Source organism: Alosa sapidissima, chromosome 7, assembly GCF_018492685.1.
Source record: "Alosa sapidissima isolate fAloSap1 chromosome 7, fAloSap1.pri, whole genome shotgun sequence".
Lineage (NCBI taxonomy): Eukaryota > Metazoa > Chordata > Actinopteri > Clupeiformes > Clupeidae > Alosa > Alosa sapidissima.
The window spans coordinates 26206865-26223860 of record NC_055963.1 but is presented as its reverse complement, the minus strand read 5'-3'; the positions used below and the strand labels follow the sequence as shown (position 1 = coordinate 26223860).

Sequence of the window (16996 nt, the reverse complement as noted above, 5' to 3'; positions counted from 1 at the left end):
AGAGAGGTAGCCTAATGGAGAGAATCAAGCAGAGTGCAGTTGGGAAATGTAGAGGAAAGGTGCTGAGCTGTGTGTTTTCCCTGTAAATTATCTCCCGTTCCGAGTAGCCTCCCCTTGCCTCGTGCTTTCAGTGAGTGTAATTGAGGCTTTTGATAGGGCATTTAAACAAAGCCATTAAATGGAGACAGGCCTTTGGATGGAGGGCCGCTGCTGCAGAGGTCTGAGAGGGCCGGTCACATCCAAGAAGCTGTCTCCTTTCCATAAGAAATGGGCAGGCAGGGAGTAGTTATGGTCATCGGAAAAAGTGATAAAAATAGTGATTAGTTTACTAGGCTTTCGTAGAGAAATTAAGCAAAGATAAAGAAGCCATGTGGAAAATGGCGACACTCAGACGATATCTCAGGATAGTGCTGATGGTGATGAACAGCAAGGTGAAAGATAGGAAGTAGAACATGATGGTAGAAAGTGATCATATAAATTGATGTGCACAAATGAGTGGAGATGTACTGTGTGTGTGCGTGTGTGTGAGTGTGTGTGTGTGTGTGTGTGTTTGAGCACTATTGACTCATTCTTTGTGAAACTGCTTTGCCAATACACATTCCTAGACAGAAATTGTCATCCATTTTGCTACAACAAAGCAGCAGATACCGACCATAAAACTCTGGGATAAAAACACTTGCTGTTCATCTCTGGCCTATAAGAATCAGGCTGACGGTAAAACAAAGCAAAGCTCAACACCACCAGCCAATATGGGGTGAAGACATGTCAAAAAGGGAAAAATCAGCACAGCAGGCAAGGGTATAAAGCCACTGTACTGTGTGTTTTATTACAGAGTTTATGGGCGGCCTTACTAAGCCACTAAGCTCGGAGCTTTTGCCAGCCAAGGCAAGTCACACAGCCCCCCTATTAACAGACTATTAAAGAGAGGACTCAGAGGCCGTCCACTTCCTGACGGGCTGGAGGAGCACTCTGGACAGTAAACAGCTCCAACATGGCTAAGTAAACACGGCCACTGGGCACTGACAACCTTTCCTCCCCTCCTCTCTCTCTCTCTCATCCTCCAGAGTTACAGTGGGATTCAGAACAGAGGAAGTGGCCTGATTACACACTAATGCTAATTAGTTATTTACACTGCATTGACAAGGCAAATGTTTAATTTACATGCAGTTTTAAAGCAGAACCAAATATTTGTGTTCTTATGAGATTTCACGAGGGAAACTACAGTGCCATGTGAAAGAGGAGCAGGTGAGGATAACTCCAAGTTTGTCATGCTAAGATGCTGCCCATGCAATGTAAAAGGGGATCGTGATAAATGTATCTCTACCTGCTGGAGATGAAACAGAGACGTAAACACAAATAAATACCACATGGCACACACTGGGCCCTTTGGTTTCCAATTACATCACTCATGCAGGGGGTGCTGAGGAAAAACGAATGGAAGGAGGAATTACCTGTGACTGAGCTGGGACCCCCGCAGGCTGGACATGGTATCTTCCAGGTTCTGCCGGAGATCAAGGACGTTCTGAACAGTTCGCTTCCTCTGTGACTCCGGGTCTGTAGGGAAAATGGACGAGCAGAGGAGGAAAACAGGGTTATTTTACACGTTGTTTATTGACCGTGACTGGTGTTTTTTCATGCGACGAGCCAAGGAGGAAATGGAGGGAAGCCGAGGTGCCGCACTAATATGACAGCTCAGCAACAAAGCCGTCTTTCAAGCAGCAGCTCCATGAATTAAACATTACGGAGCTGGTCTGCCACACTGCCAAGGGGTTAGGCTCATGATGAAATTCAACTGACCCAATCACTAGGGCTGTTTGAGGTCTGCACTTTCTTTGTTTAAGTAAATGCACTTCATTGGAGTCACTGTGTGTGAGCAAACAATGGGGACAATAGCGTTTTAGAAAATAAATCCCTCAAACAGCCCCATGTTGATGTTCTTGCATGTGCACTATTGAATCCTGTTTTACCCATTTCTCCAATAAACTAAAATGACTGAAAGAATACTATAGTGTTCCAGTCATTTGGGACACAGACCCCATCACAGTTCAACTAGCAGTTGGGGCCCGACCAAAGTAAAGCCTGCAGGCCACCTCCCATGTGTCATTTTATGATTATGAAGTATGCTTTACTGTATTATAGCCAGGTGTCTACAATATAGCCAAAATTTGACCGACATGGGAAAAAACAGTGACAAAATGACTTGGTCTTGAAAAACTTGGTCATGAATGAATGTAACAAAGCACCAGAGGATTACACTTGTTCTGAGCTTCCCTGAGCCACATCTGAGCCCAGTTAGTCCTGTTGGTTGCTGCTGGTCATTATGTGCAGTGGGCACTGACAGCATGGCACACCCAAATGCCACACCTGTCACAGGCATTGGAGACCCCTTAAAGCCCCTTCATTGGCACCTCTTCCCTTCCCATAATCCTCCAGCCCCTATAATCCTGGAGGCTGCCTGATGAGTGGAGCCCCTGAGCAGCAGTAGCAGTAGCAGCCCCTACCACCGCCCCCCCTTCCCCCCTGCACTGCCAGCCAGCCAGCACTCCCACTGGGCCACACATTAGGCTGGCGCTCGCTCTAAAACCCCACTTTTTATTCTTGCTAATCGGCTCAGATTGTGCCATGTGATAAGAGATTCGACAATTGGCCACTGTCGGGTCAGACGGTGCAGGGATAAAGTAAAGACTTCCCAAGCTGTGTGGACCAATGGGGAGTGGGAGCGCAGGGGGTTCCCCAACTGCTCTCCCCAAATGTAGGTGCCGCTGACACCGTAAGGCCATCCTTAAAAATATTTTCGTTTGCCGTAACCCGACCGACCCTGTCAATTTAGAACCGACCCAAATATTTATTTTTTTCCCCTTTTAGTCCGACCGACTTGCCGGTTGTAAACTTGCGTTAATACCGACCGATTGTTTTTTTTACTCTAAACAACAAATACAAATGCAATAAAATAATATTTCTTTTAGTAGGCCCAAGTATTGTGAATATAAATTGCCTACATGCAAACGTGGCTCACTTAAAAAAAAAACCTGTGGCGTCATCTCTACACCATTGGTTTTACGCATGTCACACTATGGCCTACGCTTCGTTTCATTCACACAAACTGATAACGCTTTTACTTGGCACGAAGTTCTGGAAGAACTGTGGCCAGATCTTTTCTCATCCCTTCTCCCCCTAGTCTAACGGTGACCGTGTCGGAGTATTGAAATTGGTTGTGGTCTATTCAGCATTTCTCAAAATATGGGTCCGCAACATGGAGACTGCTTGTCCGCGGAGTCGTGGAGTGAAATTAGGCCCGGTGCTTCATCTGATAATTTGCTGCGCAGTTGATCAAGAAACCGCGGATCGATGAAAAAAGAAAACAAACGTTTCTGCTATCGATGTCATTAAACATGGAGCCCTACAATTAAGTGGTGGTATGAGCATTCATTCAATGCGCGTCTGCGCGAGAGAAACTGAAACTAATCGATAACGTTGGTATCAAAGCTCCGCTTCAACCTGTTGGAAGGCTATTTATTTATTTAACGAAACTTAATAGAACGACGTTGTTTTTTGGAACTTCCTTAGAAACAGAGCAGAGACTGTATAATACACTGTATAGCATTGAGTATTGTATAGTCAAATTTCAATATAACGTGGCCAAGAGCTATTGTAGCCTTCTTTCTGGGTACATGTAGATGAGCCTTATGACCCAAAAGTCTGCCATGACCGGGCCTCAGGTCAAAGAAGTTTGAGAAAGGCTGGTCTATATAACCTGCATCAGAATGAGGTTTGCAATGGTGCGCCTGAAGGCACGGGTTGAAGACCCAGTCAGTTACGTCACGATATACACATTTGTGTAAATTCATTCCTACGTAATCACCATGACCAAAATTGTACTTTTTTTTTATTTTGAATCTTGAAAAAAAAAAATATTGACCTACCTACCGACCCATTTTTATTTTTTTTTGGCTGTTACTGCAAACAAAAATATTTTTAAGGATGGCCTAATGAGGCTTCTTCTCATGTATTCTCTCATTCTGATCTTATTTGGGGGAGAATATGGACAGGGCTACAGTATATCAGTACATCAGAGGAACCCAAACTAGCCAGCCTCCATGGTGTACTGTGATAACTTTACAGATAGTGAGGGTCTGTGTCCAGTGATGTGCTGGCCATCAGGCATACGGGGACTAATCCTGGTGGTCTGTTGCATCTGCGGGCTAGTAGACCATCAAACCATAATGATCTGTACATATATTAGGATTTACCAGTCCATTCTGTCTCATTACTGACCCAGCTGGTGCTATAGCAGTCAAGTCCAGGGCCAGATTTATTTTCTAGTACACCTCTCGTTAGCCAAGTTACAGTACTGCATTACAATACAGTAAAGACTTTTTGTTAACACTTAAAGGTGTACTGTCACACCGGTGTGACGGGAATGTTGGCAAATGATCATTCTAAAGAATATCTGGGTTCATTGAATTCAACATAGAATTTTAGAACCTTGAATTGTTGCAGAACGGAATCTTGTTAGAATGTTCAAAAACCCACACCACTGAATGTTCTTGTTATTGTTGGTGAAATGTTCGACAATACTTTAGCTATTTTTGAGAGGTATTTCATTCTAGCCCAGAGTAACATTGTCGTATTGAAGATGGATGTTAATAGTTTGTAATGATGCTTTTTGAAAACTTCCCTTTAACAGAGATTAACATCTCATTAAAACACACGCCACTCTGAGCTGATGAGTAACTGAGAGGAGGAGAAACAAACCCCCATTAGGTTTGCAGCGACAGACTCTCTTTGTCTTCCAGTGTGATAAGCCGCCCTAGATGACACCACTTCCTAAAGCGGCACACCCTTTGACAGCCCTTAATTATTCTGGGTTTCAAAATCAATGTGTTGGCTCTCTAGCCAAATCCTCCAAGGTATCTGGTCACAATCTTAATTGTTCCACATCAACATCTGGGCTTCTGACAGCGGAAGACGAAGTGCTGTGATTCTGACCTGGTTTCAAAGGCCTTTAGGATAAGGGCTATATAATACTCTCTCAAGGTTGGGCTGGTTCACGGGTAGAGGGAGAGGGGTTAGGTACAGGTCAGGGGTTAAGAGAGGGTGGGGGAGCTTTCCCAATCCAGCCATTTATCCTGTCACGCATGAGACAGCGAGATGCAGCATGACTACAGACATCACAAGTCGAATGGCTTTATCATTATGTTCAGCACTCGGAAAGAATCGTCAGGAAGTGGCTTTGATTAATCATTCCATCTTTGGCGTCTCTTGTTTCATTCATTCACACACTCCACACCATGAAGGCTCCCTAATTCATAACGACGAAATAATTCATCGCTGCAGACAGAGCCGGGCCTGGAAGGGATGACGAGAGCGCAAATGGCCAGAGCTTCAATGGTTAATGCTGACAGAGGAGATGACTAATAATCCAGACCGCCCTGATTTACTCATTTTCTATTTTTACCCCCTGAGATAACTTCCATTAGTCTTAGTAGCTGCTTAGCGGCCAAAGTGCTCAGATCCTCTGTAGCCCAGAAATGACTTCTTTGCATGGCAATGGGAAGATCTGATGTAAGATATGAATTTTGATCAACCGGAACAATGGTTTGTGATGGAAATAAAGACAAATGAAGGGGCGTATTAATGGATCCCCTGAAGGCTTTCTCTATTCATTTGTGTTAATCAAGCCCCAATTAAACTCTCTGCTCACCAACTACAGAGGTGAAAGCAAGACAAAAGATTTACCCGCCATTTTAATAATTCCCATTACAGGTCAGGAGGAGTCCAGCTGTTGGGGGATAATGGAGCACATCCTCCAGCTGGGGCAAGGGCGTGAGGTGGGGGTAGAGAGAGAGTCCCAGGTGGCAGGGAAGAGGACAGGAGGACACAAGGACAACCGGACAACAGGAACTGGCCTTCCTGTGACACCCCCCACCCCACTTTCCCCTCCCACTATCGCCACCACCTGAGACGCCCCACCCACCCGCCTTCCCAGTGCATGGGCTTGTTCCAGCTGGTCGATGCAGGAGCGACCCTCCCTGAGAGAATAGTGGGGGGGTCACAGCCCCTTTTCGATGGTGTCCATCATACTAACAGCTGCACACTGAGCGTGCCCATGGCAACGATCTTACAACATAAGCTTTGGAGCGGGGAAGGGGGTACGAGATTGGGTCCGCAGCAACGCACTATCCATTGATTTCCCATGAAAGTCTGTGTTAATATGATGCATTGATTTGATTGGTCCAGTTCTGGGACTGGGCCTGATGGTGAGATGATGAAGTCATTGGTAGTACAGACCACTGTCAATTACAGCTCCATATGGCCACTCACATAGCCTATAGCTGTCTGGGAGCCAGGAATTGATTGACTTCTTACATTTCCTAAAATAGTCATACGTTTATGCTGTTCTTAGGTGTTGCTGTCAGTGTCCTAGCACATTATGAGTCACACATCATTCACAAGCAAAGAGTATGCTTAATTCTGAGAGTATGCTGAAAACTGCATTTTGACTTTTGGCTCATCTTTGGTTTTCATAACCATAATGGGAACTTTTTGATATTCCTACTCCCTTTGTGTGTTGTCCTAAATAACAGTAGCACTGAGTCCTTATTTGTGTGAATAACCACCAGTCTATAAAAATGGAAATGAATGACTAAGTAGACCATGCTATCTATATCTCAGAGTCATCCTCCACCCAACAGAGCCTGATCAATCCCACTAACATGTTCAGCAAAGCTTCCGTTTATGCTAATTGGTGTCTTCTGTTTTAAGTTCTCTGTCAGACATGCCAGAGCCTTCCGACTTCCTGTTTTCCAAATATGCCCAGACGCAGCTGTGAGCAGCACCAGGAGAATTAGGGGAATTAGGAATGCAAATTTCACCGTCAGCCACAAGCTCCGATCCCAGGGGGAGCTAAATGAATCTTGTATGGCTGGTTAAACTGGGGGAGCCCTTCACCTGCACTCCCCCTGACCCCCACATCACACACACACACACACACACACACACACATGCACATGCACACACACATACGCACACACACACACGCACAGACATGCGCACGCATGCACGCACACACACACATACACGCACACACACATACATACACGCACACACACATACATACACTCACGTATGCATGCAAGCATACACACATGCAAACACACACACACACACACACACACACACACACATTTTCACCCACAGAGAGCCCATGTGTGTGTGAGAGTTGGGGGGTGGGGGTGGAGAAGTGTGGAGTCAAAGGCACCGCACCAGCATTTGTCTGCTCTCCTTTGGCTGCCCATTGGAAGGCATGCAGCCTGATTAAAGCAAGCCAGAGGCAAAGTAGAAGCACACACTGAATCCTAATAGGGGTGATGGTGGTGGTGGTGTGCATGTGTGTGAGAGTGGGGGAGGCCATTGAACAAGGAGTGGCACTAAGCTGAAAGGAAACCTCTTCATTTTGCAGCACCCAGGAAAGAAGAATTCATTGGTTACTAAGCAGACAAAGCCTGGAGAGGATGGATTGATAGACACTTTATGTGTGGGACCACTTTTGGCTTGGGCTCAGCTGAGTACTTCTGAGTAATTGGGCGATATTATAGAGATGGAAATACAGATAGTAGTGCGCTCAAATTGTAGCAAGTACACTGTATTGATGTTTGTTTGTTTATTTGGTGTGTGCGTGTGCGTGTGTGTGTGCGTGTGTGTGTGTGTGTGTGTGTGTGTGTGTGTGTGTGTGTGTGTGTGTGTGTGTGTGTGTGTGTTTCAAAAGTGTGGGAACTGACTATAGTAAGGACATCCTTGGCAATAAAGGCAGCAAAGAGAGAAACTCAAACACAAAGGCTAAAAGTCTCCAAGTCTTAGCACATGGGACAGCGCCCTGGCAGCACGTAGGCCTGTTGTGCAACTGGCTTCATCCGTCTGGCTGATGGCGCAATAAGAAGTGAATAACGTGTGACACACAAGCACTCTGAGGTCTGCACACTATGTGCACACTACAGCATCTTTTACACTTTGAGTCAAATGTGTGTAATTCAACCATGAAATCACAACTCTGCCAAATGTCAAGTGAAAGCCAGCTGGGTTGCAAATGCACTCCACTTCACTCCAGAAGCTGTGGCATCAGCGATCACTCTGTGTCTCACCAGTGATTTGTGCTTGCACAAGCACACTATTAGTTTGAATTGCAATCAATCAGTGTCACAATAATGTTGAATCATACTGAAATGAGTACATGTCAGAAACTTAATGTAAAGCACAGTTTTCATAGACATTACATGGTCTCGTCCATGGTTAATGTAAACACTATCCTAATCGACTGGCCTCATTATGTCAGGAGCGCCATGACTGTAGGTGTGTCCTGCAGCTAGAAGCCCAATGACATGAGTTCATGCACTTATTCATGGTGCTGCTGCCTTATCTGAGGGTGTCTTATCTTCCACTGTCCAAATGGAGGGTCGATAATGAACTCCTAATGCACAGAGACTAATATGCCAGCAAGCAGAGCATGGGGAGGATGTCGTCACAAGAGGTCACGATGAAGTCTCATTAGAGGATGCAGAGCATGGGGAGGATGTCGTCACAAGAGGTCACGATGAAGTCTCATTAGAGGATGCAGAGCATGGGGAGGATGTCGTCACAAGAGGTCACGATGAAGTCTCATTAGAGGATGCAGAGCATGGGGAGGATGTCGTCACAAGAGGTCACGATGAAGTCTCATTAGAGGATGCAGAGCATGGGGAGGATGTCGTCATAAGAGGTCACGATGAAGTCTCATTAGAGGATGCAGAAGCAAGGGGAGGATGGTGTGTGAAAAGAAAAAAGAAAGGAGGGAGAGAGAGAACGAGAAAGAGAGGAGAGGGGCGTGTGGGGAAAAAGTGGTGTGAGGTTAAAGGGAGGAGAGAGGAAGGAGAGAGGAGAGGGGAAAGAAAGAGAGAGAGAGATAGAGAGAGAGACAGAGAGAGAGAGAGAGAGAGAGAGAAAGAGAGGGGGGACCAAGTAAACGGACAAGTCTAGAGCGAAGAGATGACAAGCCTTTGGCTAAATGTTGAGCGAGCTCTTATTCTCTCGCCCTCGTCTATATAGGTCACACTTGATAAGGAGGATGTTAAATTGCGAGGCCACGGTAAAAGCAGGCAAAGTGGAGATGGCAGGGTTTTAACTGACCCTCACAAGGCTGATTCCCTGGGAATTCGCACGCAAGAGAAGTGCCTCCAGAAATAACAGTTGACAATATGATGGACATTAAAATGTTACCTTATAAAGTAGTTCTATCCTCTGAAGAGGTTTTCAGCAAAAAAAAAAAATTATATACAGTATTAAAGTATTACAACATATTTCTTGTATGCCACGTTTATAAATAGACTTCTTTTTGCTGCCACCAGTGAGTTGCATGTCATAGCACACACAGTAATCTCCATCTCAAAGTGAACAACAAGAGTTTGTCTAAATATAATTCCCTCTCCATAGATGCCACTGTTATCACTGGTGGGGACACTATTGTGTCAGTCACCCAAGCAAAGTCCCCGGTGAAGAAGCAAAGCTTTAGTGCCGTCAACTGTCAACATCTTTTTTGTGATGTCTCATCTAGGGAGTTTTGAGTTTCCTCCTTTCCTTTCAAACCCTTTTTCATCTTGCTTGGAGGCAGAAGGATGGCCTGGACAACATGAAAAACAGGATATGATACACACACACACACACACACACACACACACACACACACACACACACACACACACACACACACAAACACACACACACACACACACACCCACACACACAAACACAAACTCCATCCTTCACATCTGGTGCTGAGAGCTCTGGCCATCCAATACTGTGGCCAACAGACCTTTTGGCAATGCCGAGGATGAGAAAGGAGAGGCTAAGGAAATGACCAGCTGGATGCAAACATCCCTTCAAAAGTTCAATGACACCCTGCATCCTGACAAACTACAGACAGAAGAAAAGGGAAATTAAAACATTGAAGGCAAATATCTGAAGCTTAGCGGCATTATTTCACTTAGTTTTAAATAATTTATTTGGAAGCATAAAGTCACCGTTACATAATCTTCCACAATACCTCTTTGTTCTTTGTTTGTGATGGTGAAAACACATGATGACCCGCTCAAACATACACACACACACACACTCCAAAAAAACGTTGTTGTTCAAAACATGTGATGATCAGATCAGAAGTGCGGACTGCAACAGCTGAAAAGTGAAGCATTGCCAATTGGCTGAGTTTTTTCCCATGACGGTCAGATTTGAATGAAGAGACAAGGGTCAGACCAGGGAAATGCACTGTACACAGGGGGCAAAGCCCTTTCAAAACCTCAACACACTGAGTGACTGTCTGCCTCTGACTGACCCACATGGATGCACTTCCTTTGTCCAAGACCTTTGTTCTCCAGCGTTCTCTCACGGCTCACAGGAACAGCAAAGGTGACCTATAAATTAGCTATGTGCTCTCTCAGCATGGGGATAAAAGGGGCCTTTCCCATCTGGATAGCCCATGGCATATTGGAAGACATATGACAACCTTACATAACTTTACCTCAATATCTATGCGGAAGCAGAAACTCATCCGTCCACGTGGGCAAATGGGCAGCAGGCAGGGTGCCCAAACAACTGGAGGTCTTATGAGCTCATGCTATGGCTCAGTAAAGTACCACAGTGCCACAGCTGCAGCTACAATAAAGCTCTCTCGCGGCTGGGCAAGGCCTGTGTTTGTGCATCCTGTGTTGGGTCCAAGGGCGGTAGGGTGGGGTGGAGTGGGGTGGGGGCTGTTACACCTATCACTGGCCAAGCGTTTGTCTGGCGCAGGGGGCCATAAAAAGTTTGCGCCCATGTGGAGAAAATTGTTCACAGCCAGCCAGAAGCAACTTCAAGTGACGTCTTTGTTCTGCCTTCCTTTATTTTATTTTTTTTTTTCATTATTTTTTTTCTCTGAAACTTTTAAGCAAGGGGGTAAAGGGTGGCACTTAAGATGTTGTTGTGCAACAAAATGAACACCAACAATACAACGGCACGGAACAGGGAAGATGACCTCAGGCCAGCATGACTGTATCCCCTGAACTGCGACATTTGGAAACCACCAGCTGCAGCACCATGGACATCACACGTAAAGAGAGGAGAACCAAAACGGTCAGTCAAACACGAGCCCTGGAGCAGGACATTATTGTCTTTCAAATACATCCTTCCCTGTATGTGTCCAGCACCAAACAAACCCAGAGAGGATTTAGTTAAAGTAAAAAAAAAAAAAAATAATAATAATAATAATCATATATGCGGGGGCATGTTCTCAGATGTGTTGCACCATGCCTGTGAGCTCACTGGAAACACTGACGGTCAGTTTCCCGTTAGAGAGAGACCAGAGAGGCAGCCATTTGTGGTGCAAGACAACAACAAACACTACTATGCCAACTCAGCTCAGCCCAGCAGCGTCCCCATAGAATAAACCCTATATGACGTGCACTAGACAGAGCACTGAGCGAAAACAGCTTTTGTCAACGAGGAATGCATTAGCTAAGCCATCAATGCCTACGACACCAACCACACTGCAACGGGCCTTCATCGAATCTGACAGGCCCGATACAGAGGACTTTTGAAGGCTTGGAAACTGTAAGTGTGGCAGGCCTTGAAGACGCAGCCGTGCACTTGCATTGGTAAGCCACAGCAAAGAGGGACCTCATTTGACATTCGCTTGCATGGTGAGATGCTGTCAGCTAGACTACGGAGTCTCTAATACATCTGCATGACTCCAGAGTGGTTTTGGTGTTTGGTGTTACAAGTGATGATGGTAGAGGAATCAAAAATGATGCATCTGGGCAGATATATCCACACTAGACACAGAATCCCAACTGGACTATGCTGCTTGAAGATCTCCTGGATACTTTAGCCATCACAGCACTGGTAACTACCAAACTGTGAAAGTCTACATCACCAGTCCATACATGTTCAAGCTAAAAACACATTCATTCATTTAAGCTATAATGCAAAGGAAACCTTAGGTAACAATAAATAATACTACAATACATACTAGTACCAGAGAATGAGAGTGCAGGAGCTGAAGTAGCCTACTAGTCAAAGTGTAGGTGAAGGAGATAGTGGTAGAAGAATGTTCAAAGCATCTCTATGTTCAAAGTGACATTTAATGATACTCAGATGCTCCTTAACCATACTCCATCAAGGATAACACATCTGATGGTTATACATAACTTTTTTTTCTTGCTGCACAGCAGACATATTTAAATCATTCAGCCTTATCTATCCTTCCTGTAAATAAGATGCTAGCCAAGGCTGTACTATCCGCTTAAATCGACATCCACTCGACTCTTAAGATCTTAAGCAGGGGAGCTTCTAGTCATTACAAAGAGAACCGATTCAAGGGATCTGTGCATGGAGGACCACCTCCTATCAAATGAACATCTGCTTGTTTCCTCAGCCCTCTCACTCTTTCCTTCATTCTCTCCCTCCCTCCCTCTTTCTCAATCTCTCTCTCTCTCTCAATAAGATGACTGAGCTGCTTACAGACTCAAGGCTGCTTAGAACCACCATAGATTAGCAAATGTATGAACTGATTAAGGTGCTAGGGAATTTGAAATGGTGGCTCCAAAAGATGAGATGGATGGGGGCTGTATCTGATTATCATCACAGCAGACACCTAAAGGGATTGTCTGAGTCCTGCTGGTGATTAAAAAGCATTGGGGCCAAAGACCGGAGCCATTGATGGGAAAGGGACACACCATTTGTGTGTGGAGATTTAGGAGTCCACCAGTAAAGCCTTGGTAAATGAGGCAAGTGATTTTTTGTCAGTAAATAGCGTGATAGTGATTGTGTGTGTGTGTGTGTGTGTGTGTGTGTGTGTGTGTGTGTGTGTGTGTGTGTGTGTGTGTGTTTGTCTCTCACATGTATGTGTTAATGAATGAATGAAGTTGGTAGTATCACACTAGCATGCTGTAAACAAATTAAACATTTTAAAAGGGGTGACATGTGGAAAGACACAGAGTCCCAAAGATAAGCCTGTCAACCCTTCTCATCCTGGTGACTTATACAACTGAATGCTATCTAAAATTAGTATTTAAATTAGTATTTAAAAACAAACACAACAGCTTTTACGGCTATTACACAGAGCGAGTAATTTTATAGACACACACCAGGGCCGCCGATCTCCCTCTGTGTCTGTCCCATCAACAGCTGTTGCTGGACCCTAGCATTAGTGTGAGCAGCCAGAGGCAAAACCACATATGTGCATGTTTGTGACTTTATTCAGGGCTGTTTGATGCCACTCTCCTGCAGAGTTTTAAGAAGCCCTTGACGCAGATGCTCTCAAGTATGCCTTGATTTCATTCTAGAGTGTAGAGGACTCCAAAGTCTGCTGGAGTCTAATAATGGACCACAGGACTCATGGTAATGTCTCTTTCTAAAGGGAAGCCAAATGTTTCTACACAATAAATGTTGTGGAGAAAATAGTAGGAGTTCTTTAAAAGTGGTTTTAAATGTTCTTTAATTAGCTTGTTATTCTTTTAAGTAGCAATATATTATTTGCGGACACTGAGAAATGGAAATATATGTCATTTCTGTTTTCTTACGACCTCATCAACACTAATGGAAAAATATGTACAACAAGCCTAAAAGCTACAAAAAATCCCTGTATTTCCCAAAAAGAAAACAGGCTCAAATAAGCACATAATCAGACACTAAATAAAAATGTCACTACGCACTTAGGAACAAGCTGAGGCTGTGCTTTCTGCTGATGTAGTGCAGAAAAGCACATTGGTGGCGGCCGAGTGAGTTTCACCAGCTGGGTATATAGACTACAGACTGCCGACAGCTCACAGTAGAAGAAAGCAGCCACAAAGTCATTCTGGCCCTCAAAAGTAGTCTCTTGTGTTCAAGTGCCGTATAAAACCACCTCTTGAAATATGACAGAATTTCTGGACAAGGCACTCAGACCAGCCCCCTATAACTGACAAACAAGGGCTAAATATACACTAGCTAGGGCATTCGGAGTTGCAATGCACTGGAAAGTATGCCTTGTGGTCTTCTGAGAGTTATTTTACGATACGCTTAAACATAGGGCTGCTTTTTGACATACAGTTTCAGACAAGCTAGGTTTTGTCTCTAAAGATTAGTTACCAAAGAGATTGGCGAATCTGAAATCAAAACAATACAACAGCTAAACAATAGCAAATCATTATTGAAGGGACAACATTGATTGTGAACAGCAAGCATTACGTTTTCACATGTTTAATTTAACAGATTCTCTTGATTCCCAACAGTAGCTTTGCAGAGTGCAGACATGCAAAATTAGATTGAGAAACAAAATTACATTAGAACAATCTACTGAAGAAAAAAAGAACGCATGGACAAATTAGCCTGGTTGTAATGTCATTACATAGCTGCCGCACATTATGTGGTAAACTAGAGGAAGCCATCAACATTTCAACAAAGACCTCAAAGCCACACTATAAGGTCTTTGCGTATGTCTGCACATAGCCATGTGTTTGTTGTTCATACGGACAGCAGTGTGTGTGTGTGTGTGTGTGTGTGTGTGTGTATGTGTGTGTGTGTGTGTGTGTGTGTGTGTGTGTGTGTGTGTGTGTGTGTGTGTGTGTGTGTGTGTGTGTGTGTGTCATCAACCTCACTTTATCTGTACTTGTGCATGTGTGCACACAAGGGCATCTCTCTGTGTGTTTGTACAAATCTTTATGGAGCAAATCTCTGACTCCACTGTGGTGTGATCTAAAAGCTCCACTGAGTGGTCTATCTGATTCCAGGGGCAGAAGGCACATGTGGTCTGTAATAGACCTTACCCTCCTCTTCCTACCATCCCAGGCCAGGCCTGCTTCCTATACCAAAGACAGGCCTCATTACCATGGCAGTCACAGAGCTAAATCCATTTCCTGCACCATTCAGAGCTATCCTTCACAACAGCAAAGAGACAGCTCTCCTGTCTATGTCTGCTTTTGTGTAAGTGCATAAGTGGACAGCCACACACACACACACACACACACACACACACACACACACACACACACATACACACACACACGCACACACACACACACACACTCGCGCACACACTCTTGCACACATACACACAGACACACACACACACACACACACACACACACACACACACACACACACACACACACACTCACACTCACACTCACACAAACACACACACACACACACACACACACACAGTAGGATGTACATCCTCAAGTGTATGCATGCACACACTTGAAACCAGCAGTGAAGGGTTTTGGCCGTATAGGCTGTATGTGGCACTTTTAGGTCACCATTACAAGTGAATGACTATGGTAATTATAGTAATAACTCTCAACTTTTCTCTCTCTCTCCCTTTCTCTCTATTTCTGTCTTTCCATTTCTTTCAGAGTGCATTCCTAAGCATGGGCACGTGTGTGTGTGTATGTATGTGTGTGTGTGTGTGTGTGTGTGTGTGTGTGTGTGTGTGTGTGTGTGTGCGTGTGTGTGTGTGTGTGTGTGTGTGTGTGTGTGTGTGTGTGTGTGTGTGTTGTATGTGTGTGTGTGTGTGCGTGTGTGTGTGCGTGTGTGTGTGTGTGTGTGTGTGTGTGCGTGTGTGTGTAGAGGGAGAGAAGGAGGTTGTGGGAATATCCTCTCAGGCTGTCAGGTCCCATCATGTCCCACTGCCCCGCACCACTTTATGCCCAAACAGCGCTGGCTGAACACGAGGAAGAGGAGGAAGAAGAGCAGTGAGGAAGATGAGGCATGGCAGGGATGCCAACACCACCAGGGATGCCACGAGGCCCAAGGACACACCCCATGACTCACATGTCACGGGGAGTTATCCCGCCGCATTGAAGGAATTCTTCACATGACCGTCGTTTAAATAAAATGTCCGAAATATGTGATCGTCAGCTGAGAAATTCCATCAGCCCTCAGACTTCAGAATAATGCTAAACAAAAGTGCTAAACAAAAGTGGATGGTTTAAATGTTACACATGCAACAGGGATCTTTTAAAGGCTTAGCAAATGAAGCCATGAAAGGAAGTCACATGCCTGTTGGCATTGTGTGGGTGCAACAGTTTGTAAATGCGGGCCCGGGATGTTTAAATCAAATGGGTAAATCTCCTCATTATGTTTATGTACTGTTAATCCCCAAATCCTAACCCTTTGGTTGGATTCCCTGGAAAAAAAATGTGCCAGAGCCACACTTGAAGAAAAACTGATTTGCATGGTAAACCTCTTACAGGCACAAATTAAAGCGGCATCTGTCAAATCAGGTTTTTGTGGCATTGCTCACACATGCTAGGGTTAACACCTAGCACATTAGTGCTCCCTCTTTTCAGATGGTGAAGGTAACATCTTTTGACTGCAATCCCTTTTAAGAAAGACTTCAGGGACTCAGGGGATGCTTAAATGCAGGCACACCATCACTATTTTTCATAAAGGCACTCTGTTATGATTCCTGTGATGACGGCTAGTGATTCATTGTGAATTCATTGTTTCAGCTGCCAGTTAGGGCTACTAAAAGTATCCTCTCACAAAGGAAAGAGCACAGAGACTAGTCATAGTTTACATTTGAGAGTGCATTCCTCTTTTCCACCCATCCACCATGTAACCTAGCAACACTACTCCTGGCTTAATAACTCTACATCATACTGACCAGCTAGTGTAGGGAAAGATAGTCATCTGTGCTGCTATCTGAAGCCAGTCCTGCTGGTGCAAGGAGAAACAGCACGCCATCTCCTGATCCACTCCAACCTCCCCCTCTGCCACAGATGAGCACACACAGAAGGAGGAGGAGGAGGAAGAGAGAAGAAGAGGAGGAGGAAGTGAAGGAGGAGTGCTTTCTGCCAGGCTGTGTCATCTGATGGCCTGATCAGGCCAGAAAGAAGAGCTGTGGCAATTTCCACCAGTCTGCCGGATAGTGTGAGTAAAATAAAATTTAGGTCATCTGCTGAGCGAGATCTGATACTATTCTCCTCCAATCTCTTCTTTCCCCATCCCC

The 16996-nt window shown here is 44.8% G+C and overlaps 1 protein-coding gene across 4 annotated transcripts in view; it reads right to left on the bottom strand.

Moving 5' to 3' along the window:
* Positions 1-16996, bottom strand: part of nav1a (neuron navigator 1a) — a 99006-nt gene that overhangs the window by 55950 nt on the left and 26060 nt on the right. For all 4 annotated transcript variants that reach the window (XM_042097703.1, XM_042097705.1, XM_042097707.1 and 1 more), the window contains one exon: positions 1452-1554. In XM_042097703.1, coding sequence (XP_041953637.1) covers positions 1452-1554 — 103 coding nt within the window. The remainder of the gene's footprint in view (positions 1-1451; positions 1555-16996) is intronic.